The 26155-nt window shown below is 36.6% G+C and overlaps 1 protein-coding gene across 2 annotated transcripts; it reads right to left on the reverse strand.

Annotated features, from left to right (window-relative positions):
- Positions 1-1893: 1893 nt before the first annotated feature.
- Positions 1894-26078, reverse strand: LOC110104377 (NAD-dependent malic enzyme 59 kDa isoform, mitochondrial). 2 transcript variants are annotated; one of them, XM_020833453.2, is made up of 19 exons: positions 25670-26078; positions 24744-24840; positions 23813-23931; positions 23529-23696; positions 22108-22236; positions 10727-10787; positions 8224-8327; positions 8055-8138; positions 7835-7941; positions 7605-7710; positions 6330-6443; positions 6025-6090; positions 4475-4547; positions 4293-4379; positions 4165-4219; positions 4011-4082; positions 3478-3540; positions 2218-2332; positions 1894-2127 (listed from the first exon to the last, which is right to left on the reverse strand). In XM_020833453.2, the coding sequence occupies exons 1-19, from the start codon at positions 25793-25795 to the stop codon at positions 2056-2058; spliced, it is 1818 nt and encodes a 605-aa protein (XP_020689112.1). In that variant the 5' UTR covers positions 25796-26078; the 3' UTR covers positions 1894-2055. The 2 variants fall into 2 exon arrangements, with proteins under 2 accessions (XP_020689112.1, XP_020689113.1); XM_020833454.2 differs by lacking the exon at positions 25670-26078 and adding an exon at positions 25252-25614.
- Positions 26079-26155: the final 77 nt, after the last annotated feature.

Below are 26155 nucleotides of genomic sequence, written 5' to 3' on the forward strand. Positions count from 1 at the left end.
TCGATCGTTGCATGGATCTACTCCTGGACAATAACTTTCTGGAGGCACAGGGCGTGTTGCGTAGAAAGACGACGATATGAATTGCAAAGGGCTCTTTTTTTTTCTTGAATTAGTCGAGCTGTTCATAAGAGCGAATTATTACATCCGGTCATCAGACGTCCGAACTTCCAATTCGATTTGTCCGGACATCAATCCAGACGAGCTACGTTGCCAAAATACACCGGGACCCAGTATATTCGGCTGACGTGGGGCGTCTAGATTGGGTGTCCGGATAATCCAGACGCGCCACGTTACCAAAATACACCGGGAACCAGTATATTTGGGTGACGTGGGGCGTCTAGATTGAGTGTCCGGACATCCAGTGACCGGACGTAACAATTCACCTTGCAGAAGACAACTTGGACACGAGTTGCGAGTGACCAAATACACATTTTACTCGAACTTGCGATGTGGATATATGTATTTCAGGCTTTTAGCTTTAATCGAAAGTGAAACGCGCTATAAAAGCAATTGTCAAAAAACTTTAGGCTTCGTTTGGGACAATTTTATTGATGATTTTTAAAACATTTTTATAATATAAAAATTTAAATTTTTGTGCTAAAAAAACTACTTTAAAAAGCAATGAGAATGCCTTCCCAAACGAAGCTTTAGAGTGTTCGCTTGAGACTGTTTTTTATTGCTTTCTAAAGTAATTTTTTTAAGCTAAAAATTTTTTGTACTAAAAAATTACTTTAAAAAGCAATAAAAAAAATGTTCCAAAAGAAGCTAGAATTTTGACTCAAAATGGAGTTATTAATAACCTTGTTTAGCAAAAGCAGAACTTTCAAACACACATAAAAATTAAGAGAATTGTTTAAATTTTCAAGATCCAATGAATGTATATATATAAATATATATCTCATTGCATGGTGTTACATCCAAATCTCAAAGCATTGATTTCCAAATAAAAATTTTCTAAAATTAATTTCGGAATCATTGAACTTCATTTTTAATAAATTTAATTATAATAAAATAACCTAAAATTATTAAACTCTAACACACTAAGACACCAAAATATCTGAAAAAAAAAATTAATCAAAATATATTAATACAAATCATCTGATAAAATATTTTAATTTCAAATCAAAATGATTAAATTGTACCACACCCAAAAACCAAAAATTGACCCTGCACAAATTATTATGTCTGATGTCCGGACCGTCCAGAGGCAAATCCGGACGCGCCACATCACTCGAATGCACCGAATTTAAAATGACGTGATGCATCCAAATTCCGCACATAATAATTTGCCCTGCACAACAAGGCTAATATCTACCATGGCCACCAACACCAAATTAATCAACACCACCAAGTTTTTTTTTATAAAGTTAGGCAACCACATAAGTTAGATAAAAGATCATTGAACCCCACAGCTAAAATGATTAATGATTGATAGATAGATAAATTAAACAAATTATTGAGATTTTGGCTTCGTTTGGGATGGCTTTCTTCTTGCTTTTTAAAATAACATTTTAGCATAAAAATTTTAATTTTTATATTAAAAAGCTACTTTAAAACTAGTGAGAAAGCCGTTCCAAAAAATTCAAATTCCTTCAATCGAATAGAAGACATGCAGCTGCAATCATATAAATAATAATCTCACTGTAACATATTTCAGGTCAGGAGCTCTCACTATCGACAATTTATTAGGTGCGAACACCAGACGAAGAGAACCGTCTGGTTTTCTCTGTCTATAGTGAAAGTACAGTCAAAACATAACAGTTACAGTAACTACGCTTCGACTGTCCATTGACTATGCTTTCCCTATAGACAGAAAAAATCGGACGATTCTCTCTATCTGTTGTCCGCACCTAATGATTTCTCCTCACCGTCGGAAAAAAAAAAAAAGCCAAATGAATAAATATGACAGTTTTATCGTTGTTAACACTGTTAAAACATACTAAGGATGTCAGTGGACACGCTATAACTCTTCCAATGATATCCGAATAAATAGTTTTCTAAGAATAACCTAACCATGATGAAAAATTATGATTTTTCTTGTGGGAAATATGAACTTCATTTCTCATGAACAAGAGGACTGTAGATTGGGTACCACATATTACGAGCAACATACTCCTCGGTCTCCTCCTGAAAGAAAAATAATTTAGAAGGTATAATAAGAAGAAAGATTAAGAGATTTGAACCTGATAGAAACCAACAGAGTCTTAAAATAAATACCTTTGACATGTTCTTTAGTTCTTTGATGCCAACATCACCGCAGCCTTCAGCCAGTTCTTCAGCAACAGCAGCACGTACAACAGCTGCTCCAACGTGCGTTGTAATGTGCCTAATACTGTGATAAACAATATTATCAAGCAATATGCCCATATGTTACAATAAAACATAAATTGGAAAAGGGAACCAAAGAATACTCGGCTCACTTCACTTTTAATCAGGGATTTATTTTGTTGGATCTTTGGATGTTTTCCGTTGTCGTCTAGTTAGTTAGGATTTAGTTAGGATACACCCGAGAGACCCGGGTCCAAGTCCCGGCAACGGAACAAGTATTTTAATATTTAAATAAGAATTTGACTTTTAATAGGACATAATGGCGAAAAAGAATTCATATAGCCGACCTCACGTAGTGGGACGAAGGCTTGATGCTCCTGTTGTTGGATCTTTGGATGTGTTGGGTTACTCTTTTACTGGAGCTTATTGAGTTCAAATAAGCTGATATTTTTCTTATGTAGTGAGGATGTTGGTGCTGGCATTGGTGTTACACAAGAAAAATGTGTTAAGAACGCATGCTAAGATTTTGGAAAAAAATTTTACTCTAGATATTCTAATATAATTTGTTATCAGGATGGATTTGAAAATTAATAGATTTGCTTTCAGAAGGGGTGCAATACAAATTTTTTCTAGCCTTTGGGTTATGGATTATTCTAACTTGTGATCTTGAATAAACAACCTTCTCCAGCCTTTGGGTCATGGATTATTTAACTCAAACTCATTATTTGCCCTACAAAACCATATTTCCCTCTATTCTGAGCTTTTGTCCTTCAACTTCATTGTTTTGATTGGTCTCCTGACCCAAATCTCTTACATCCCACCAAGATAGAGTGATACAGGATTAGCAAAACAGAAGAAATATATGGCAATTTATAAGATAGAAGAACAATAAACATGGAACAAAACTGTATTTTCCTTTTAAAAGGATGGAAGATTGGCATCAGAAACCCCCTTAACAATTATGAAGCATGTGTCCATTTCCAACCTTGTTCCATCAAATAGTAGATCTATTTTCCCGGTGATCTAAAGCGGATCAGTACTAGCAACACCAGAGTTATTAAGTGTTCATGGATACAAGGCTATACATGTGTGTTCAAACAGAAGACTCCCATCAATATTTCTAAATAAACAAAAATAAAATGCAATGAAATATCAAACGAGAGTGAAATAAATCATCAAAAAATTTGCCTCATCAAGCGCTCTTATTACCTTGAAATGGAAGGGAAAAGAATGCCTTTCTGAATCTCGTCTTCCGTCATGTACGAAGCCAGGCTGGTTGCAACTAAACCACGTTAGAAGTCTTAACGGATGCAAAGAAACTGATTCGAATGGAAACTACACTAAGATCATCTTTAAGATAACCAGAATTCTAGTGTAGTCACATAATGAAAGATTTTTTTTCCTTGACTTCACAGTTCATGCATTACCCATTAGTCCCATACTCTGATAATCTGTGCTGGACTACCATTGCAAAGGAGCACAATAAAAATGGCACTGATAATTTAACATGCTCATTAACTAGCTCAGTTGTCACGTGATGTTTTACTAAGGCTTCATTTGGGACGGCTTTCTTTCTACTTCTTAAAACAGTTTTTTTAATACAAAATTAAAAAGTTTTGTATTAGAAAGCTGCTTTAAGAAGCATAAAGAAAGACGTCCCAAACGAAGCCTAAGCACTAGACAAGATTAGGTAGCATTTAGGCATAACTTGCATTCTGAATAAGTAAAGGATCATGACTTACCATTCAGCTGCAGCTTGAAGCATGCCATCTGAAATAAGGCGAGCACCAGAAAGAAGTGCTCCTAAACCAATTCTGAAGTTAATATGAAGCAATTTATCAGCAGACGCATATCCATTTCTATTCCATACAGTTTACCAGACAGGCCACTACATACCCAGGAAACAAATACATGTTATTTGCTTGGTTCACATACCCTACTTTTCCATTACCTGCCGATAAATCCTCATTAAATGAGACACTCAATGACATTAAATGGTATATGAAATGAGAGAGATGGCTAACCTAGATTAACATTTTCAAAAGGGCTCCCACTAGCAAAAATTATGTTCTCTCCGGCATATTTGAATGCATCAGCTGGTGTGCATTCAGCTGGTATATTAAATAGAGAAGCAAAATGTTATTATTCAGTCATTGAAACCACTTCTGAATTTTTACATATTTTTGCAGGCACGAGGAAAGATTACCATTTGCGGTAGGATTTGACATTGCAAATATTGCAGGCCGAGGTGAATCAGAAGCTTGCAGAGCCTTGAGGACCTGTCAGATTAATTTTTATGGCAGTTTATCAACTCAATCAGAAAAAATTAAAAACCATCCAGCGAAGAAAACCAGCTATGAGCTCTATGTTAAAAAATATATATTTGAAGCATCACATCAAGCAGCAATTTCAATGTAGCTTATTTATTTCCTTTTCATTAGTTGGCTCATTTATTTGATATTTTTGTATCCAAACCATGCCTATGGTGATGGCCAATAAATGGTTGAATTTATTCCTAACTTTAGGTTGATTTATATAGTTGGCATGATTTCAATCTTGATCACGATTATGTTAGTTTCTAAAATGAGATATTCAAAGTTGGAGACATCAGGTTTTGATGGCAGGGTTGGAATTTGGCTTATGATGGCTCCATAAGTGAACTTCAAATTAAGGGCTATTTAGATTTATCTCTTGCTACCTAAAGGGGTGGAGGCTTGTCACTTCCATACATGGCTTATGGAGGAGTTTTGGATTTATATGAGAATTCTGGATTTAAAATTACCGCATATTGTGGGCTTGGTGTATCCTACGGTTTCCCATCCCTGCAGGTGAATCCTTAGCATCCACTAAGCCTTTGTAAAATGTGGTTTTACCGCTCATAGGAAAGGCGTAATTTGCATAGGAAGGACTTGTGCCTGCTGTTGATAGGCTAATTAAGAAAATTAAAATTAAATTGGATTTTTTTATCATTTGGAATTAATTTAAACTTCAATTGAGATTAATCTCATACCAACTTTATTTGCCATATCGGATTATAAATCTATACAGGCATTTTGAAGCATGTAATTGAGAAATTTGAATATTATAAGTGCTAGTTAGATGAATGTTTCTTCCAAGCAGGGTAGAAGTATTATGAGAAAAATTATCTACTCATACAAACATTAGCCACAATTTTTCTTACGTGTATTTTAGACACTTGTCCCATTTCATACACATTATTTAATATCGATTTGTTTGGTGCTATTAATTTCGATCAAAAAATTATGAGTAAAAAATCTAACTTGTGAAAATTAAATTCAATTTGCTCGTTGACTTTTTATGTTTTCTGAAATTCTCAAATTATTTTAATCATTTTAATATTAATAATTTTTTAAATATAACATTGTTTGGTTATGCTTAAAGAAAGCAAGTTGTTGACTTAATGGCAACTTGTGATCAGCAAGTTTTTATTTTTTCTTCACAAGAAATTATAACTACTTGTATTATAAAACTCTAACCGTGAATCATCCTGCGTCAAATTCATATGAAAGCTTATGGTTGAGCCATCATTTCAACCAAATAAAAGACATTAACTGTTTCATAAAAGAGAAGTAATTGATTGGTACAGAATGGTCTTGTAGTTGGATTATTAATAAACCGTTTCTTGTTGGATATGTGTAAGGAATAATGTACTGCTTGAATAGAAGAAAAAATATTCAATTTTATACCCACAAATCACAAATATAATGCAATTGATGATTACAAGTGTCGACATACCTCCTCACTAAATATGCCCCCAACTCCGGACAATCCTAATAGGACGTCAGGTTTCACCTTTTTAACCTGATGCAGATGGAGCAAAAAAAAAACATGAGACGTTCATCTGAGAGAATTATTCAATAAGTGGTAGATATTAAACTGAGACTGTCAAAATAGCTTAGGTGACTCAGACAGTTTTAACTGTAAAAGTAGTTTAGGTGACTCAGAAAGTTTTTAATAGTGAAGAAACTTCAATAATTTCAACAGTTATTATGTATTCAATACATGTGTTCAGGAGAGATTATTTCCAAGCTATTCCTTACCACTTCCACGAGACTAGCCCCTTCATTGAGTCCCTCAACCTCACCTAGACCAAAGCCTCTGGCAAAAGAAACAGCAGCAGGATCAATGTTCTTCCTTTCTTTTGTGATAAGACCCTGCAGAAATCAGTGATTAAAACATTATTCACACAAAATTTTCTTATCCAACACATCTAAGGCATGTAATATTTTCAAATCAATTAATCTTAAGCCCTACTATGATAAGAATCTCCATACTTCAAACAAGGTTGTGATTTTTCATAATAATTCCGGTGTGATCAAGCTACAGAATTAAGGTAGAAATAGTTGAAGCCCAATAGCCCATGGCTTCCTACGGAAAAAAAAAATTTCTGTTAGACTGGTCCACTGGACCGGTCCAGTCGGTCCAGGCGGGACCGGTTCACGGACGGAAATCGCGAACAGGCGGGGATTCCGCCTTTGGCGGAGAATGAGCGGGCCGACTGCTCAAACAGAGCGTTTTAGGAAGGATTTTTGGGGGGTTTCAGAAAGAAATTTGAATGTAGGGGCTGTTTAGGGATTTCCTTTTGATTTGTATGCATTAAATAGTTGTTTTTCCTAGGGTTTGGACATCTTGAATTTGGCTGAAATTTGAGATCTCGTAGATTTAGGTTTTCTTTGGGCTCTAGCGGCGTCTAGAGATTTGGGAGAGATCGATCCTCCTCTCGGATTGAGGATCAATTGTATCTTTGTATTCTGTTTCATCTATTAGTAAAAATACAAGTCTTTTCTCCACGGTTTTCTCCCCGATTTGCTATTTTTCCACTGTTTCTTGGCGGATTTCTGCTGTGGACAGCAGTTTTACATTGGATCTACTTGGTTTTGGTGAGAAACACTTGGAAATCCAAGTGTTTCCTATCAATTTCCTACATTTCAGCACTAAAAGAAGAAAGATATCACATGATAGTTTCAGGTTTCTATATTTGATCTATATAAAATCCATTCAATCAAATGCCATCAAAGCTGCCAAGAAGCCATCAGTAAAACGGCATGAACAGTGGAAAAGATATATTTCACGATAAACCAGCCAATGTTCCGAGCTCAATTACTTGCATTAAAATGGATTTGAATAATTTTGTCTAAGAAAATATATAGATGACTCAAACTAGTTTTCTCTCTCAATCATTCATAGATTTTGAAAAATATATGCCCATAAGAAGAAACATATAACTCATAATACTAAATAATTTGAAATATAGTTACTTATATACTTATGGAAATATGACACTGAAGACTGATAAAGCACTAAGCTGGGCATACATATTTATCAAGCACCCAAAATTGGTTGTTTGCTTCTAGACTTGCATTGCTTCCAAGCATTCTCTCCATAGCCTGCTTGGCCATTTTAAGTACTCCGATCCCTGCACTGAACATTTGGAAAAGCTCTCATGAAAACTGTGCTTGAATGACTGGCAGTCATATCTACATGAACTTTCACAAACTTTATACACCGCTTGCTATGAAAACACATCATGGAGACTGTGAAGTACCTTCCAGCTCCTGCCACAACAATCTTCTGCTTTACGAAGTCCTTGAGAGAACGACCTTGTGCCCTTACAGCTCCTAGTAGGCCAGCTAAAGCAACACCAGCAGTTCCCTGTTAACTTAAGAATATGTGATGATAAATAGACTTGACACATTGGAAATAACAATCTAGCATCACTGCAATCATGCCATAAATGGAAAAATGACAAAGGGAGAAAAAATAACCTGCACATCATCATTGAACATGCAAAATTTTCTACGATAACGCTCAAGAGTTTCGAATGCCCATTTCATCTGGAAGTCTTCAAACTGGAATTTATTGAAAAACAAGCAAGCATGATCTTAATCAATTGATCCTAAACTGCAGCCGTTGCATGAAAAAAAGAAAAAAAACCTGTACAATCGCCTTTGGCCAGCGTGAATATGCAGCTTCCATGAACTCATCAACAATAGATAAATATTCATCTCCCTCAAGCCTGGGCTGCCGTAATCCTAAATCTATGAAAACATATCGACAAAAACTGAATGTTATTGTTCAAGCATGAAATTCATTGTGCTGTCATATAGTAGAAATCATTCCCGCATGCTGTGAAAAATGAACACCTAAAGAGAGAGGTAAAATAAAATCTGGTCCATACACTTTTTTAATAGATTATTTTGGTCTTTTTTTTTTCACAACCCTAAATTTTGGTTCTTTTGTTTTTCTTTATTATATTGTATTTGATCCTTCAAATGCATAAGCACATGAATCATCATGTGACCTTTAAAAGTATCAAAAAAACATTTCAAATAAAGGGGAAGGGGAGCGGTGATAACAAGGGAGGGAGAGGAGGTGAGGGGATTGATGATAACCCCACACTCGCCCTTAAGTGCCCCTCAAACTTAAGGGAAAAATCTATAAGATGATGGTTAAAACAGCAATGCTTTATGGTGTAGAATGTTAGCCATTAAAAGAGAAGCATAATATTAAGTTAAGTGTTGCAGAGATGAGGATGCTCGGGAGGATGAGTGGCTTTACTCTAAGAGATAGGATATGAAATGAGCATATACGTGAAAAGGTTGGAGTAGCTCCAGTGGAAGATAAGATTAAAGAGAGTCGCCTTAGATGGTTTGGTCACATAAAACGACGACCTTTTGATGACCGGTTAGGAAAATAGATGTTTTAGATTTGGTTATGTTAAGAAAGGTAGAGGTAGACCTAAAAAGACTTGGCTAGAAAATAGTTAGTAGTTGGGAATAAATGAAGCGTGTATTGGGAGGGCGAGTGGTTGTTTGTAATCACAATTAACTGTCAAAAGCAACTACATCATATGAAAATACATGGTGATCTCGTACAGTCATACACTTATTCCTTCTCTTTTTACAGCAAGAATTACTTCCTAGACTCAACTTATTCCTTTTCTTTTTTAAGGTATGAAGTACTTCATAGAGTTAGATGCTCTTTATTTGCTTATAGAAAAACAAAATTTATGATGGAAATGCAGTGTTTAGATGGAATGAATGCCAAACCACGATTTGATAAATGGCCCGGTACATCTAGTCAATTTCATGCAAATGTTTACTTAGCAAACCTTATCATGACATGCATTCCGTGATTAGTTATACTATATGTTAAATTCAAAGAATCGGATAGGAAAAAGGCTTAATTTTACTGTACAAAACTATCTCTATTTATAGATTTATACAATAAAACTTAATAAAGAAATAAATAATTACAATGTTGACTTCAAAGGCAGAACAAAAAAAAAAAAGAAGAGAAAATCCACATCATACCTGTGAAGCCGGCTGCCCATCCCGCGAATCCTGCAAAATCCCGTCGTTTGCTACAGTGCCGCAGTCTGCAACGGCGCCGAAAATGTCCATTCGCGCATGGGCTAGCCCACATACAAAATCATGCATAATTGTTCTAATATAATCCTTCCTAAATCAGCCAACTAAATATGGAAGGAGATTGACATAATCCAGGTGAGCCTCCCATAGATTCCCATCCTAGCCGTGGGATCAAAATGCCAAGGGACGGCTAGGATATATCATTATGATATTTAACACCTAGTCTTTCTTTGAATAAAATAACAAAAACATAAAGCTTATGCATTGTTTGAAGCTTAAGCTTTCCTGAGTTTCCTCCGCATGTCAATTATGCAAAATCATTCAAAAAGAAACCTCTTCAGTACACCAGTTGCTGAACTAAACCTAGCATTAGATAGGACAATTCAAATGGAAAAAAAATGCAATCATGATATGCTAAATCTCAGTCCTGGTATAGTAATACAATTCTAGCAGTGTAAGCTAAGTCCTGCAATTTCTTAGGCAGGATGATAAGAACCGGTATAGCGTTCTTCAGTCTGAGAAGCATAATGCCACTCTTCACACTTGAGAATGAACAACCAACTTTAGTGCTTAATCTCACGAGTAATGACCACTACAGCTTCATAGATAAGACAATTTAAAAAGGCAATAAATACAATAAAGCATTGGGCATTTCACTTGTATAAATTGAACTCAAAGCTAGCCTGCTTGTTTGCCTCCCCTATCACCAAGGAGCATGGTAAACCGGCCAGTCCCCAAAAAGTTCTATGCTGCATAATGAAATAACAAACAACTTTGCTGCAAGTACTGGCTACTTCACTTTTCTTGATTAGTGTTTCGAAATCAAATAATAAAAAGAAAACGAATAGTAGTGAGCCAAAATCAAGACAGCGCAATTACATGCATGCAATAAAATATTTGTGTATTTGTGGTAATCAAGATGGGAAAGAATGTGCTTTATAATTTTAAGTTTGAATAATTAAAGTTCTGGTAACAAATAGATGCAGGTAAAACTCAGAAGATATCTCCAAAAAAACAGTATGATCATTTGCCATAAATGCTACATCTTCAAGAGAAATGTTACTCACAAAGATTATCTTCAAGAAGCTTTTGGTTGTTGGTCCCCACATCAAGCATGACTGGAAGTATCTGCTCAAGAATGTTAAAATAAGATCAGTTGCTTGTACAGCTACGACAGAGTAAGGTAGCCAAAAAGGTGTGCGAATTAGATTCACAAAATAAAACCATACAGCAGCAAGCAAGATAGGCACTTGAAAAGCCTGCCTGATAACAATTCAGTTCATAAAATAAATTAATAATAATAATGTTGAACCGACTGTATTAATTCAAAGGAATTGATGAGCCGGTTCCATCTTAGACAAAAGACGCAAGAAGGGGATGCCACGGTCCAGCGAAAGAATGAGAAAAAGAGAGAAAATTAGATCAAGAGAAGAGAAAAAACAATTTTAGGCAGGGATGAAGCCATAGTTGAAATCAAACGTCTACTTTCCGATGATCCGATTAGGAGAGTAGATGTATTAGATTTGGCCTATATTGAAAATATTAGAAATGATCTTTTTTAATTAGATTTAAATGAGAATTTGACTCTTAATAAGACACAAAGGAGAAAAATGATTCATATAGTTGACCCCACGTAGTGAGATAAAGGCTGTATGTTGTTGTTGTATGAAGCAATATTTGACAGTTCTTCACATGGACAAAGTTGCCTTAGCTTTGAGAGGAAGATTGAAAGGTGGATTGTATGAATTGGAAGGTGCAATCAAGAGTGCAATTGGAAGACTGAGCAAATGCTTTTTGGGTGAAATCAAGAGAAAAGTATGAATTTTTTCTTTCCTCTTAAATTTCAGAATAAAATTTTAAGTTTTATTGAGAAACCATATATATTTATTATATTCTTCTATGATTTTGGTTAAGGGTTTATGTGAGGAAGAAGAAGAAGAAGAAGCACGAAAGAAAAAACAAAAGAAAACTAGAGAAGGAAATGTGTATCTTCTCCAAAGGTAGCTGGCCATCTTCCAGAAGCGACCTAATGAAATGATAGCGAAGCTGGATGTGCTTCATCCTGGCATGAAATGCAGCATTCTTGGCTAGATGTATGGCACTCATGTTGTCGCCATGCAGCTTCCCATTCCTTTGCCCCTTGCCAAATTCTTTCAAGAAACTTTGCAACCAAATCATCTCCTTGCTAGCCTTAGTGATATTAATGTACTTTGTTTATGTGGTTGAAAATGCAACAATCTTCTGTAACTTGGAAATCCAACTGACTGCAGTCTTTTTCAAAGTGAAAATATTACTTGTTGTGCTTCTCCAACCATCAAGATCTCCAATATGATCAAAATCGACATAACCCTGTAGATCAATCACTGCACCACTAAAGCAAAGAACTTTGTCAATTGATCCTCTCAGGTATCTGAGAATCAACTTAACTGCCTCCCAATGAAGTTTGCATAGGTTACTCATAAATCTACTAACAACTCCCACTGCATATGTTATATCAAATATTGTGCAGATCATAGCATACATCAAACTTCCAACTACTGAAGTGTGGGCTCCGAAAATTCGGCCCCGGCCTCCCTGCCGCACTGATTATTTACTTTTTGTTTGAGCGAGGGAGTTTTAACAAAATGAGTTCTGGGGTAAATTTTGAAAGGCAGATGGGTTTGTAGATAAGACACTACCCAGAGATTTCGCCCTCATTTTATGAGGACTTTATGATCTGAGTTCTGGTTTTTTATAGGCGCAAGCCCCTATAGTTAATTACCCCTCCCGATCACGAGTGAGAACTTTCGATTAAGGCTAGTCATCGATCAGATACGTAGAGAATACGTGTTATCTGGCATATAGTAGCAGCATGAGTTTGGATGTGGAATTTGAAGGGTTTGGAATTTGAAAATTTTAATATTTAAAATTAAAAATTTCACCATCTTGCATTTAAAGCGAATGGTGGGGGAATGGATGATAGACCCGATTAAGATCTCATGGTTCCGTCGTCCCAGGCCATCATGGTCCCTGGTCTACTTAGTCAGAGGAGTTAGTCGACCCAGCCTGACAGAAGGATCCTTGTCAGCAGCCATGGGTTGCTTCGTCCAATGGTACCTTGTAGACCAGGAATGGATATTTGTCTAAGAGGACATATTTGAATCCACCTTACCTAACAGAGTACTTTGTGCCCTATCGATCATATCCTATTGATTCATATCTCAAGAATTTGATGTCAATAAGAAACGTTTGGCTCTGGCCATAACCGGTATCTGTGGTGCCATTTCGCGGCAAAACCACTCGGTTCAGAGGGCCCCGGGTCATAACCGTTTACCTGCAATGCCATTTGGCGGCGAAACTACCGATTAGAGGACACGTACCACGTCCTTATTAGCAGGAGATAATTTGAGAATGGATCCTAGTGATATTTTTGACTGGGCATTTGGCTCTTTGTGAGCTGAAGTAGTATTTGAATTTGTCCACCCCGGCAAACTGTTGCGGAGGGTAGATGGATTTTGCTTTATGTGTTTGATGGATTGATTTTTATTTTAAATATCTTTGGAATTTGAAATGATTTTGGATTTCTTGGATTTTTGAATTTTTGTGGGTATTTGGATGGAGCTTTGAATTGTTTGAAATGGTTTTTGGATATTTATGAGACATTTGAAAATATTTGGAAACCCCTCCGGTTGAGATCTGCATTCAATACGGCTATCATCAGGGTGTTAGGGGTCATTTCTCTTTTGTTGATTGAACCCTGTCAACTCGACCAAACTAATGATCGAGGATCGGGTTTCGTAGGCTTTGTGCCCTTGTTAGTGAATTCTCATTGTTATAGACCTTGAAGGCTTAATATGAATATATTAAAACAAATATACCGGTCGCCTCCACCGTATATTTGTTTGATGGTTCGAACCATGTCGACTCCTATTAATCCGTATAGAATGATCGAGTTCGAACTTGAATTCACTTGTCGACCCGCGCAGCATCCCTAGACGTCACGTGTACCAATAACACGCTCGTCAGGGCCCTTACAGGTGTTTGGGGGCATTTTATAATTATTGATTGAACCTTATTGACACCTATTTACTTGCTTAGGAGGATCATGCAGCATCCCTAGACGTCACGTGTGTACCAATAACACGCTCGTCGGGGCCCATGCGGGTGTTTGATTATATTTACCCATTTGTGTACCTATGTGTATACAAACTATAGTGCACGTGTGGGGCATTTTGAGACTTTGTTGCGCCTTCTGTCTGCTTGTACGAAGGTTGCAGATCCGGTGGCGTGGCATAGCAGCTTCTGGATTGAATTGTCTGTTGTTTTGTACAGGTAGACTGTCGTGCACTACTTATAGATTTCTGCAGGTATCTTGTTGTGCACTAACTAATCTCTTTCTTTAGGTCGTAGAAGCTTGCACTTGTCGTATTCTTCATGCATTTTGTTATGGTCTTTGGTCTTTTCAGTACATCCGCCACTGTTACAAGTAGGAAGGTAGATGTATTCCTTCACAGACTGAAATTGACTTCATGATACTGCATTTACTGAAGTCTTTCTGCATCTACCCATAAGTCACATGTGGCACGTATATCTGTCTTTATAGAGAGCTTGTATGTACTGCAAATATTTATCCTTGCTTGTATCCTTCTTGTAGATGGCATATCATGTGCATGGAGGAGCTCCTACTGCTACTAGTAGGAACTTACATTCGCTTTGTACTATCCTTCTTTGCTTGCATAAGACTAGTGCGCTTGCTTGATAATGAGTAGTGATTGATTGTAAGATGTTGTTGCATTCATTCTTGGTCTTCCATATGTGTGTTGATCCGAGAATTACCACATTCTATTATATGCATTTCAATATATGTGGGGATCATTGCAAGTGCTAGGAGTCTATCATATGCAACGTTGCATGTGCACCATACTTACAACTTTCTTACCATCATTGTTTGAATGTGGGTTACAGTGAGCATCTTTGAAAATGGATTGCAGTTTGCATGGTGAGTTTGTATCATTGTCATTCATTTGCAATTACACCCTCTATTATGATCACCTCCACTATTGCCACTTGCAAGTATTTGATGTATTTACTTAACATTGAATTTCCATTGATTGCTAGAATGCCACAACATTCATTACTCATCTCTTCATGCGTAAGTTGTTTCATTTGACTGCTGACATTTATTTGAAGGATTTGCATCATTATTTTGCAAACAGTTTGTATGCATGACTTTGCTTTTATCACAAGTCCTTGTGCACTTAGTACAAACCCAAGTTCAAGTTCCTTGCACATGTCTCAAGTTTGATTCCTTCAATTTTATTCATTATATTTATATCTAATCTGAAGTTCAATTTCAAATCTTTATGTATTCAAGTTCTACTTGATGTTGCGCAACTAAAATTCAATGTTCACAAGTTCTTGCTTTTAGTTCAAGTTCAAGTTCCATGTCTACTATAATCCAACTCAAGTCTTTGCTTGAGTTTAAATGTCCAAGTCATATCTTTGTTCAGTTCAATTCGAGTTAAGTTCAGCTTGAGTCCGACTCAAGTCTTACACAAGTCCTTCATCATTTATCCAAGTTTGGTTTTGAGTTTGAATTAAGCCTTTTATTCAAGTTTGCACTTAGTTCATTAATGTCTTTTTGAGTTCAAATGAGTCCAGATACGATCTCGTTTTCAGCGAAATTTCGGCGGTCTCCCGGCGTCTCCCCCGTTTAGGGAAAAACTACGAGAAAGCTGGGTCTTTCCCACCACGCGGAATAAAGGCGTGTATTGTAGGTGTCCTCGAACGAGGACAGCACAGCCGTGAACTTTCTTCCCACCACGCGTAATAAAGGCATGTATGGGGTCTTTGACGGTACCTGTTTAAAAGACAGTTTGCTTTCACCCGCTCGGAGGTACTTATGAGTGACCCCGCCTCATCGTAGGTGACGCACCGAGGTCCCATCCCACCACGCACAATAAAGGCGTGTATAGGCGGTTTTTTGGTGCGCCACGAATGTCAAAGTAGAGTTTAGGTGATTGCCCGCCTAGTCGTAGGCGTCGGACCGGGGTCCCATCCAACCACGCATAATAAAGGCGTGTATAGGCGATTTTCCGGTCCGCCGCATACAACGAAAGCGACAATCTGAGTTTAGAACATTCGTACCTTCGCGGGATTGTCGGTGTTGGCACGTGGATCGAGGCAAGGAAAAGATACAATTTTTTTAATTAAAAAAAATTAATTACAATTAACCTTAATTATAACTAATTATAATCATTATAATTTAATTATGATTAAAAATATTTAAAATATAATTAATCTAACTAATTATATTTAATTACTAATAATTATTAATTAATAAAATAAAATAATCATTCATAATTAAAATAAATTAATTATAAATGATTATTCAGTAATATTATTATTAATTAATTAATTATAATTAAAGTAATTAAATATAGTTAATTAATTATATTTTAATGTAATAAATAATAATTAAATAATATTAGAATAAATTAATCATAATTAAAATAAGTTAATTATAACTAATATTATATTAATTAATTTAAAATTATTATAATTATAAAATAATAATGATATATAAAAATAAAACTCCCCTCCCTTTCCTCTTCTATTTACAGGACTTGGCCAGAGCCGCACGTGAAAGGGAGAGATCTACCTTCACATAGTGAGCTCCCATGTTTTCCTCTCAAAATGCCGTAATTTTCGATCGAAACAGGGAGGGAGGCGGAATCGGCCGGTCTAGGGTTGATCGGCTGGATGGAGGAATTTGGCTCAAGGACGAATGGGAGGAGTCCTGGTATAGGTGAGTTTTCGGCTTCGATTTTGAGGAGGTAGGGAAGAAGCTCTCTCTCTCTCTCTCTCTCTCTCTCTCTCTCTCTCTCTCTCTCTCTCTCTCTCTCTCTCTCTGGATCGGGGCTCACGATCGGGAGCGGGAGTCATCTACAGGAGGCGTAGAGGTGGAGAGGGATTGTGGTCGGGGTTCGAAAGTGGCGACGGGAGTTGAAGCTTCATGTGAGGGAGAAGTATCGGGCCGTGAGAGAGAGAAGGAGGTCGGGAGGTGTTCGTGGAAGGAGAAGAGTGTGGAAGATTTGGGAGCTTCTGCGATCGAGTGGGGAAGTGTGAGTTCCCTCGCCTTTTAACGACGCGAACAGAGCGACCTCGAGCGGGGGGGCGCAGAATTCACGGAGAAGCGACGCAACGGCGCCGAGCTACAGGATTTCAGCGGGATTCCTTGCTAGATTTCGGGAGGGATTACAGAGGATTTCGTGGATTCACCGGGTGCAAGGTTTGTACATAAGATTTCATGGCTTCTTCCCCTTTTGAGTTGTTTATACAGAGGTTAACATGAAGCATGCAGAGTCTTCTTCATTTGTTCTTCCTCTACTTCAGATTTAAGCAATTGTTCCTTGGATTACTAAAAGTGATTAACTAAGGGAGTGCAAACTGGCTTTGCCTCACTCATGTTGAATTTCTGAAGCACCTTTTCAACATACTCTGCCTGAGACAACTTAAGTATGCATGCACTTCTATCTCTACTAATTCTCATACCAAGATTTTTTTTTGTTGGGCCCGGCTCTTTCTTTTCAAACTCCTCTTATAATTGTTTCTTCAAATATTTTACCTTCTCTATATCAGACACTGCAACCAGTATGTCATCCACATATACAAGCAAAATAATATAACAATTATCAAAATGTTTGAAAAAACAACAGTAGTCTGCCTGGCACTTCATGTATCCATTATCTAACATAAACCTATCAAATCTATTGTACCACTATCTTGGTGCTTGCTTCAAACCGTATAAGTTTCTCATGAGCCTACACACCAGCTCTTCATTACCTATGACCATATATCCCAAAGGTTTCTCCATGTACAACTCTTCATCAAGGTCATCAAGAAGAAATGTTGTCTTTACATCAATCTGCTCTGGATGTAAATCCTGAACTGCTATCATGCTCAGTACAATTCTAATTGTAGTCATCTTTACCATTGAAGAGAAAATTTCAGTGAAGTCCACTCCTTTCTTCTGTTGAAATCCTTCAACTACAAGCTGGCCTTATAGTGTTTGCTACCATCAGATTCTTCTTTCAGCATGTAAACCCACTTATTCTGTTATACTTTCTTGCCATCTGGTAGCTCTATCAACTCCTAAGTTTGATTCAACTCAAGTAAACGCATCTCATCATCCATGCCTTGCCCCCACTTCTTTGAATCATCAACTTGAATGGCTTCATCATAACACTCTGTTTGACCACTATCTATCAGTAATAAATAGTACAATGAAGAAGAATACATTTGTACTGACCTTGAAATTCTGCTCGATCTCCTTATTTCAGTAACAGGAGTCTGATGTACTCCTCTGTGTTTTATCAGCTTTATCTTCTTGATTATCATCATCCTCAATCTCAACATATTTGGAAGAATCTTCAGAAGTCTCATTTCTATTCTTAAACATTTCACTTTCATTGAATTTGACATTCCTGCTACTGATGAACTTCTAATCCCAAAATTTGTAGCCAAATTCATCTGAGCCATATCCAATGAATATACTCTTGATAGATTTTGGATCAAGCTTACTCCTAGATCATGCATCAATATGAACATAGGATGAAAAACCAAAAACTTTGAGGTAGGATATACTAACCTCCTTTCCACTCCAATCTTCCTCATGTAATCCCTCATTCAGAGAAACTAAAGGACCACGATTGATCAGATAAATTGCAGTATTTGCCTCTGCCCATAAATACTTGGGTAGGGCAGCATGTAATATCATGCTCCTGACACGCTCAGTATAGTTTTATTCATGTGATCTGCAACACCATATTATTGTGGTGTTCTTGGAATAGTGAACTCATGTAAGATCCCATTCAAAGCACAATACTCCTTGAACTTTTTATCACGATACTTGTCATCATTATCTAATATGAGACACTTGAGCTTCAAACATGTCTCAAGTTCAACCATGGCCTTCCACTTCTTAAAGGCATTAAACACATCTGACTTATGTTTTAAGAAATACACCCATACCTTACTATTATGATCATCAATAAATATGACAAAATACAAAGATCCTCCTGTATAAATAACTAGAACAAAACCCCATAGATCAATATGCACTAACTCCAACTTTTTTTACTTAACCTTTAAACCAGTATTTGAAAAACTCATCCTATATTGATTGTCATATACACATTCTGTACAAAAATCTAAATCTATAGATTTCAAACTATGAAGTTTTCCTCTAGTAAGAAGTGAATGCATACATTTCTTACTCATATGACCAAACTTTCGATGCCAAAAAACCTCGATCAACATCTGAATCTACTACTCCAATACAATCTACTCTTCTATTGAAAACATACATGGTGTTTTCAATACTGTCACGAGCTATAACCATTGCCCCTTTTGTCACCTTCCACGTATCTCTTGTGAATGATGTCACATGACCTGAGTTTGCAAGCTGACTCACATAAACTAAACTTCTCATCAGACAAGGAATGTGCCTAACATCCTTGAGTCTCCAAATTGACCCATCAGACATTCTAATATCAACATCTCCCTATCTAACAATGTTGCAGGGCTTGTTGTCCCCGAGAAATACTTCACCCAAATCACCTTGAGTATAGTTCTTAAATGCATCCTTGTTAGGACTTGCATTAAAGAAGCACCTGAATCTATCACCCAAGATTCAGAATTATCAAGAGATAAATTAAGAGAATCTGACTGACATTCTTTTGTAGATACATTTGCAGAATGATTTTTGTCTTGACCTCCACCACTGCCCTTCTTTGGAACTGTACAGTCATTTTTCAAATGACCCTTCTTTCCATAGCTCCAGCACACAACTTTTCCTTTACCTGAAGTAGACTTTCCTCTCTTGGGTTTAGATCTCTCTTGGGTTTAGATCTCACTCTATTTGGATTTCTCTCTAAACTTCTTCATCTTGCTTTAACATTCAGAGCAGAAATTGAAGATTCACCGTTCACCCTCCTGTGAATTTCTTCATTAAGCAATAACTTCAAAATATTCTCAAAGTTCAACTTTGAACTTCCTGAAGAGTAACAGCATAATAAGTTCATCCCAACTTTCTGGCGATGAAGATAACAACAGTAATGCCCTCACCGCATCATCAAAATTGATGCCAACAATTTTCAAATTGTTTAAGTGTTCCGTCATTGGGGTGTTGTCCAACATCTTCATACTGAATAACTTATTCATCAAGAACACTTTGTTTGAGGCTGATGGCTTCTCATACATCTTAGTCAGTGCGGCCATGAGATTGAATGTATTCATATCATTTACAATGTTGAATGAAACGTATGAGGAAAATGAAAGCCGTATCAAACCTGATGGAGTCCAATCAAGAACCTCCCATTCCTCCATAGTCATTGAATCTGGCTTCTTGGTGATTCCTTCCAATGGTAAATACACATTCTTCTGATACAACAAATCTTCAATTTTCATCCCCCAGAATGCTAAGTTCAAACCATTGAACTTTTCAACCTTGTATCTTGGTTCGCTCGCCATTACTCCTACTCGATCAAAAGAACCTGGCTCTAATACCAGTTGTTGGGGTATGAAGGATGAGATGAGGAGAAGCCAACACCACAATGACGAAACAAGCAAGAAAGTTAAAGCAACGGAAAAAATAAATGACACCAAGATTTAACGTAGAAAAACCCAAAACAGAAAAAATACCACGGAGCCACACCACACCAAGAAATCCACTATGAAAATTGAGAGAAATAAGTACACATCTGTCTTTTTGCAAATGTCTAGTGAGAATAATTCAGTAAATCTGAAAGCTATAATTTTTTGGGACCAAATACTCTTACCCAAGTTCTAGATTCGTCCTTAAGACAACATATATGTCTTCTTAGAGATCCTTTTTCCTTCGCAAAGTTCTACAAGCTTATAGAAATTTGTGTAAACCCGCCCACTTAAGGTGGGATCACAGTCGGAATCAAGCTGGACATAAAGCTTGTAAAATCCAAGCAAGCTCATTGAATCCATTTGAGGTTGACCCGTCATCATCTCTTTTGTTAGAACTACATAGGATCGAAGGCTTTAGGCATTTCATCTAACGCCTTTTTGAAAAGAACAATGACAATGTTATTGGTCAACTTTTAATCACCAAGGAACTCATCTACCACATGGATGCTTCCCACATTTATGCAGAACAAATAAGTCTAAGTGGAAAGAAGGGAGGTGAGGGGCAAAGAAACCTAAAGTGGGCAATTTTAAGTGATCTTTATGGTCTGCTTACAGAGCAGGTAAGTTTCTAGGGAGACACAATGTTGGAAGTTGATGCATGCAAAAGGAGATTTTGGATCTCCAGTCATATTATAAATGATCTCATCAGAGTTGTCAACATCATAGAAATGAGAAGGTAATGGGGTGCCTCGAGGCCTGCTTTGTTGTCATTGGATCAACAAGCGATATGTGATTTAGGACTTGAAACTCATTGGAAATATCACTCTTGAGCCCATCGAAATCACCCGAGAAGTCAATGACATAAACAAGGTTTTGACATGTGATTGGACCACTATCACAAATCTAAAAGATCTTGGAAACCAACAACCTCATTGGAGGCGTGAGCTAACAAGATCTGCACTAAAGCCACACGAAGCACCGTCATCATATTGAAGGTAATAAAAACAAACATTGTAGCGTCAGAATAGCAATAGAGAAATGAGAGGGAAAAAGGTACGGTATTTTTTATACTTTCACTTAATCACCTTACTTTTCACTCAACAAAATGATCTTCATGGAAAAGTCTTAATATGAGCGGGACCAAAATAAAGGGTTCTAAAAACATAAACCAATGTGAAGCATAATTTACAACTCATGGACAAAAGTGATATTTAAACAAATTATTGTGATACAAACTCCGCTTTAATTGATTCAGAGTTATTTTTTGCAAGATGTTACAGAGTGATAATCCATTATAGTGCAAATAATAAATTTAGACCCCACATAATGGGACAAAGGCTTGATGTTGTTGTTGTTGTATTCAGTGATAACCCAAACTGTCCCAAAGCACAAATGCAAAAATAATAAAGAATTGTGCAAAGAAACAGATGTAGCAACTCATGTAACTCAACCAGCTATTCAAGCACAAAAGAATAAAAATAAAAACAAATGCATTAAACTACATCTGATGACAGTGTAGCACTTTATATTAACAAAGCGGGCATATGAGCAGAGTATATGTAGAAAAACACATGCATAAATTACAAGTATAAATGAAACCCCAGCTGGATGCAACATACAAACGAAGTTCTTGTTTGTCATGTTCGTAACTGTGTAGTAAAGCAGAAAAATGATGCAAAGATTGATATCCTCAAAAATCAATCCGTTCAATGAGGGACAACATGAACAAACATACTATAAAAAATCGCACACCCACACACAAATGAGCACACAAATCCACATACAATATGAGAGTGGGAGGAAAAGATACCCTTTGGGGATTCATGCCAGCAGCAGCAACATACACGTCAAGCTTTCCAATCGGTATTCCAATTCCCTGAACTCCGAGATCACCAAGTCCCAAAATGCGGCTCCCATCGGTGATGACAATCATGTCAACCTAAGAAAAATCAATGAAGTCGTGAGGCAGATCAGGTATGAAAATGTACATGAAGATTCCAAGCGCATTAATGTAATAATTCGTTCAAAATATTTTGAAGAAAAGATAATTAAAAAGAGAATTTGTAAAAAAAGAAAAAATGCCAGGATATTTTGTTTAAAAAATTGGCAAAAACAACAGCATTTTAAAGCTCTGAAACAAGAAAAGCAAGCATTTTTGCAGATTTCAGAGAAACAGATTTCATTTTTTTACTGTTCAAAGAACATAGGCATGCACCAAGGTATGCATGGGATTGCAACACTAGACAGAATTGCCTGACACATTGAAACTTCATAAAATTTCCCCACTCCATACTAAGCCACATGCCTTTCGTACCCAAATAAAACAGAATATGATATCATTATTGTTGAATACAATTAAGTGTACACCTCATAAAGAAAAAATTTAGAAGCTAAGCATTGCACGCCTGACATTGTCAATTTTTGAAAGATGCTGCGAAGAGACTTGAATAGGTTCAGAATACAATACTACTACATTATCCATTCAGGTTCAAGCTTTTATCTAAGCATTCGATATTTGAAAGTGTAATATTATAACTATTAAGGCAACAAAAAGCACCATAAAGGCACAAATGCCCAAACTAGGCTTAAGGTGTAGGGTGACACATTCAGGAGAAACATTTAAGATAAACCTATAAAATAACTAATAATGAGATAGTCTTCCATAACCAAAAAGAAAAAAAATATTTCGGCACCAACAATAACTCAGCAGTGAAGATGATGATTACAATAAAAAAATGATGTCCATATTGACATTAGCCATAGCTAAATTGTTTAAAGTCCAAACGCATATGTCACCAGAATTCAAATATATCATCTCACAAGCCTTTATCAAATAGTTCATGTCTTTTTTATGATTTTATCTTATTCATAAATTAAATAAATAGAGTTCAAAAATAAATAGCCACATACAACTAGCAAAAATACAAGCCCATAACATTTACAATGCAAAATGTCAAAAACTTCTATAAAAATATGCAGAGTTCAAGCGCCAAAAAACTACTGCTAAAGAAGGGTGCTTTATTTGGCATCTGAGAAGGGGCATTGCCCAAGTGCTTAATTTATTGAAATCAAACAAATGTATCAAGCATCAGATGGTGCTTCCTCTAAGCATCTGAAGCATCGAGCCTAGAACCTAAATGAAAATGAAAATTTATTCTTAGGAAGAAGACAAAGCTAAGCAAAAAAAAAAACATCCATTAAACCTTAAAGGCAGTCGAAATTCAAATATACCTGCTTAGATGGCCAATTGTAGATCATGGACATCATTTCTCCTTTATCCTTGGCACTAAAATACATTCCTCGTGGACGTCTGTAAAGGCCACCATAGTTTTGACATACCAAACCTACAGTTGGAGTATATATTATGGGAGCAAAATCTTTGATGTTATCAATGAGAACCTGCAAAGGAAATAATTCATCTATTACAGAAATATTGGAATTTATTAAAGCAAATATAATGCACTATGCAAAAAATAATAATTGTTTTTAAGATCATTGAATTAAGTTGGACTTACTCTGTAATACAATGTCTCATTTCTGTCATGCAATCTATTTAGGATCCTCCACTTAGCCAAGGCTACAACACTAGGAGGTTCGCTTCTTGTATTATGCTCCAAAGATTGATATGAATTCACTAAAAGAAGAGGGGGAAAAAAGAGAATTAGAGCGGCTCAAATATATATTCGAGAGGCACAAAGTTGAAACTTAAAGGGCACTCTTTAATGAGATTTAAAAAAAAAAAAAAAAAAAATTGAGAACTTGAATATCATTACCAAAACCCTTACTATGAGCATCTAAAGTGCTAAGTTGGTCTTCATAAATTATCATCATGGTACAAAAATGAGGAGGTTCTTTTCAATCTTTGACAACACAAAATGGGTGGCTTAAATTAATTCTCAAAAAACAAATTGACTTGAAAATGAATTTCTCACGACATTAGTGTGCGGCTCATTTGGTAAATTAGCTCAGAGATTAACAGCATGTTTTGGCAAGTGGCAGATAATAGAGTTAAACACTGGCGTGCACATGCACGCCAGCCTTAGAAACACACAAATGAAATTGACAATGTTTGATAGCCCTTAAACTGCCATTTGTGCTGCCTAACCACACCATATAGTGAAAGTCTTAACTGCAATAGAAACAAAGCTTTGCATTTGCACTATATACGCTCAGATGAATTTGCTAAAGCATATACTAATTCTCAAATTAAGACTCGGATAACAAAAATCATGAGTATTAATCCTTTTGCAACACTACCTATAGGCTATGTTTAAGATAAATACTTTTGAGTATACAAGACAAGACATTGTGCTAAAAAAAAAAAAAAGACAAGACATGGTGCTGCTTCCAGCAGCTAAAGCTGACCAAACAATGCAATAGCATTGTAGAAGCAAAGAACTTGGTGGATAGAACTTCAAGACACATTATTCAAAGACTAAAACTTACTGAAGCGTTCATACTGTTGCTCAAATGATATAACACGTGGTGGAAGGAGGCCACGAAGCCCTAGTCTATCTCTTTCTGTCAACGGGAAGCCAGTATCCTATTCGAAGGAAAATCAAAAATAGAAATAAGCATAATGATTAAGCAGTATTTGCTAATATGTATCAAGAAAAACAGACTACCACTGAAATAAAAAACTTCCAGCTATAATCCTGATTATGAGTATTATCCCAGCTATGCAAAGAGTTTATATTAACTTAGAATGTGATTTACAAGCTAATAATGTTCTGTGAAGATTAATATTTCATAGAAAAAAGAAAGGTTAAGAAGTATGTTGTTGAAGGAGGATAATCAAATAAATCTGCTGGTAATAATTTTGACTATTTCGCATTTTTTACTCGTGCCCCATAAAATGAAAGTTGCTTGTTACATTATAGAGTATTTAACGAGTGAAAAATCTCTTAAGTGATCAGATCACCCGATTACAAAATAGCTGCAAAATAGATTTTACCTCAAAAAGCGTATTGCAAGATGGCACTCTCCCAATCCCCTCTGGGCTATTAACTGAAGCGGATAAACCATAGAATCAAGTGATCTGAGTGAAGACTCTATCAAACATAATCACACAATTTAAAGCACCAACATTTTTCTGAACTCGAAATTCCCGCGCTATCTAGCTGGCAGCGTTACAAAGTTCAATAAACACTTTACCATAATTAAACACGGCCAACGGCATTTCCCTCGTACTCAAACAAAAAACCCCCAAATCCGACATATCGAAAACTCCGTTTCCAAGCATTACAAAAAAAAACCAACAGAAAAATCAACATCAAGAAAAGGAATTTCCAACAGAAACATATCAGATCCGACATGACCGCCCGATGAAATACACATGACCTAACTCATCCGAATCTAAACACAAACCAAACCTTATTAAACCACGGATCGTGGAGTATGTCCGTCCCACGCTTGTGAACGATGCAGGGGCCGGGAACGGCAACGGAGAACCTCCGCATCTGCCGGAGATTCCACGCACCACGACCAAACCTCCACATTTAGCTCCCTCTTCTACAGGGTTGCTCAAGCGATGAGGAGATCTACTCTCAGTAAATTCGAATTAAAAGGTGAAGTGAGAAGATTGAGAACGTTTAACTTTATCCAGGGAGAAGAATCAGTGCTGATTCGTGAGCATAAAAAAGAGAAGATCGAGAAGAGGGAAGCGGCGATTGGCAAGATTGGCACGTGGATGGCTCGTGCGCGGGGAACCGGATGCCGTACGTAAGGTTGGACCTGGGGGAGGAGAAATTTCTCCTGTTGGGCGATGGAGAGAACGTAGTGGGAAGAAATTCTGATGGTGGCTACTTGTCGAACTTAAATAGATATCACTAAATTATTAGATATATTTTTATATAACA

This window comes from Dendrobium catenatum, unplaced genomic scaffold, assembly GCF_001605985.2.
Source record: "Dendrobium catenatum unplaced genomic scaffold, ASM160598v2 fragScaff_scaffold_1220, whole genome shotgun sequence".
Taxonomy (NCBI): domain Eukaryota; kingdom Viridiplantae; phylum Streptophyta; class Magnoliopsida; order Asparagales; family Orchidaceae; genus Dendrobium; species Dendrobium catenatum.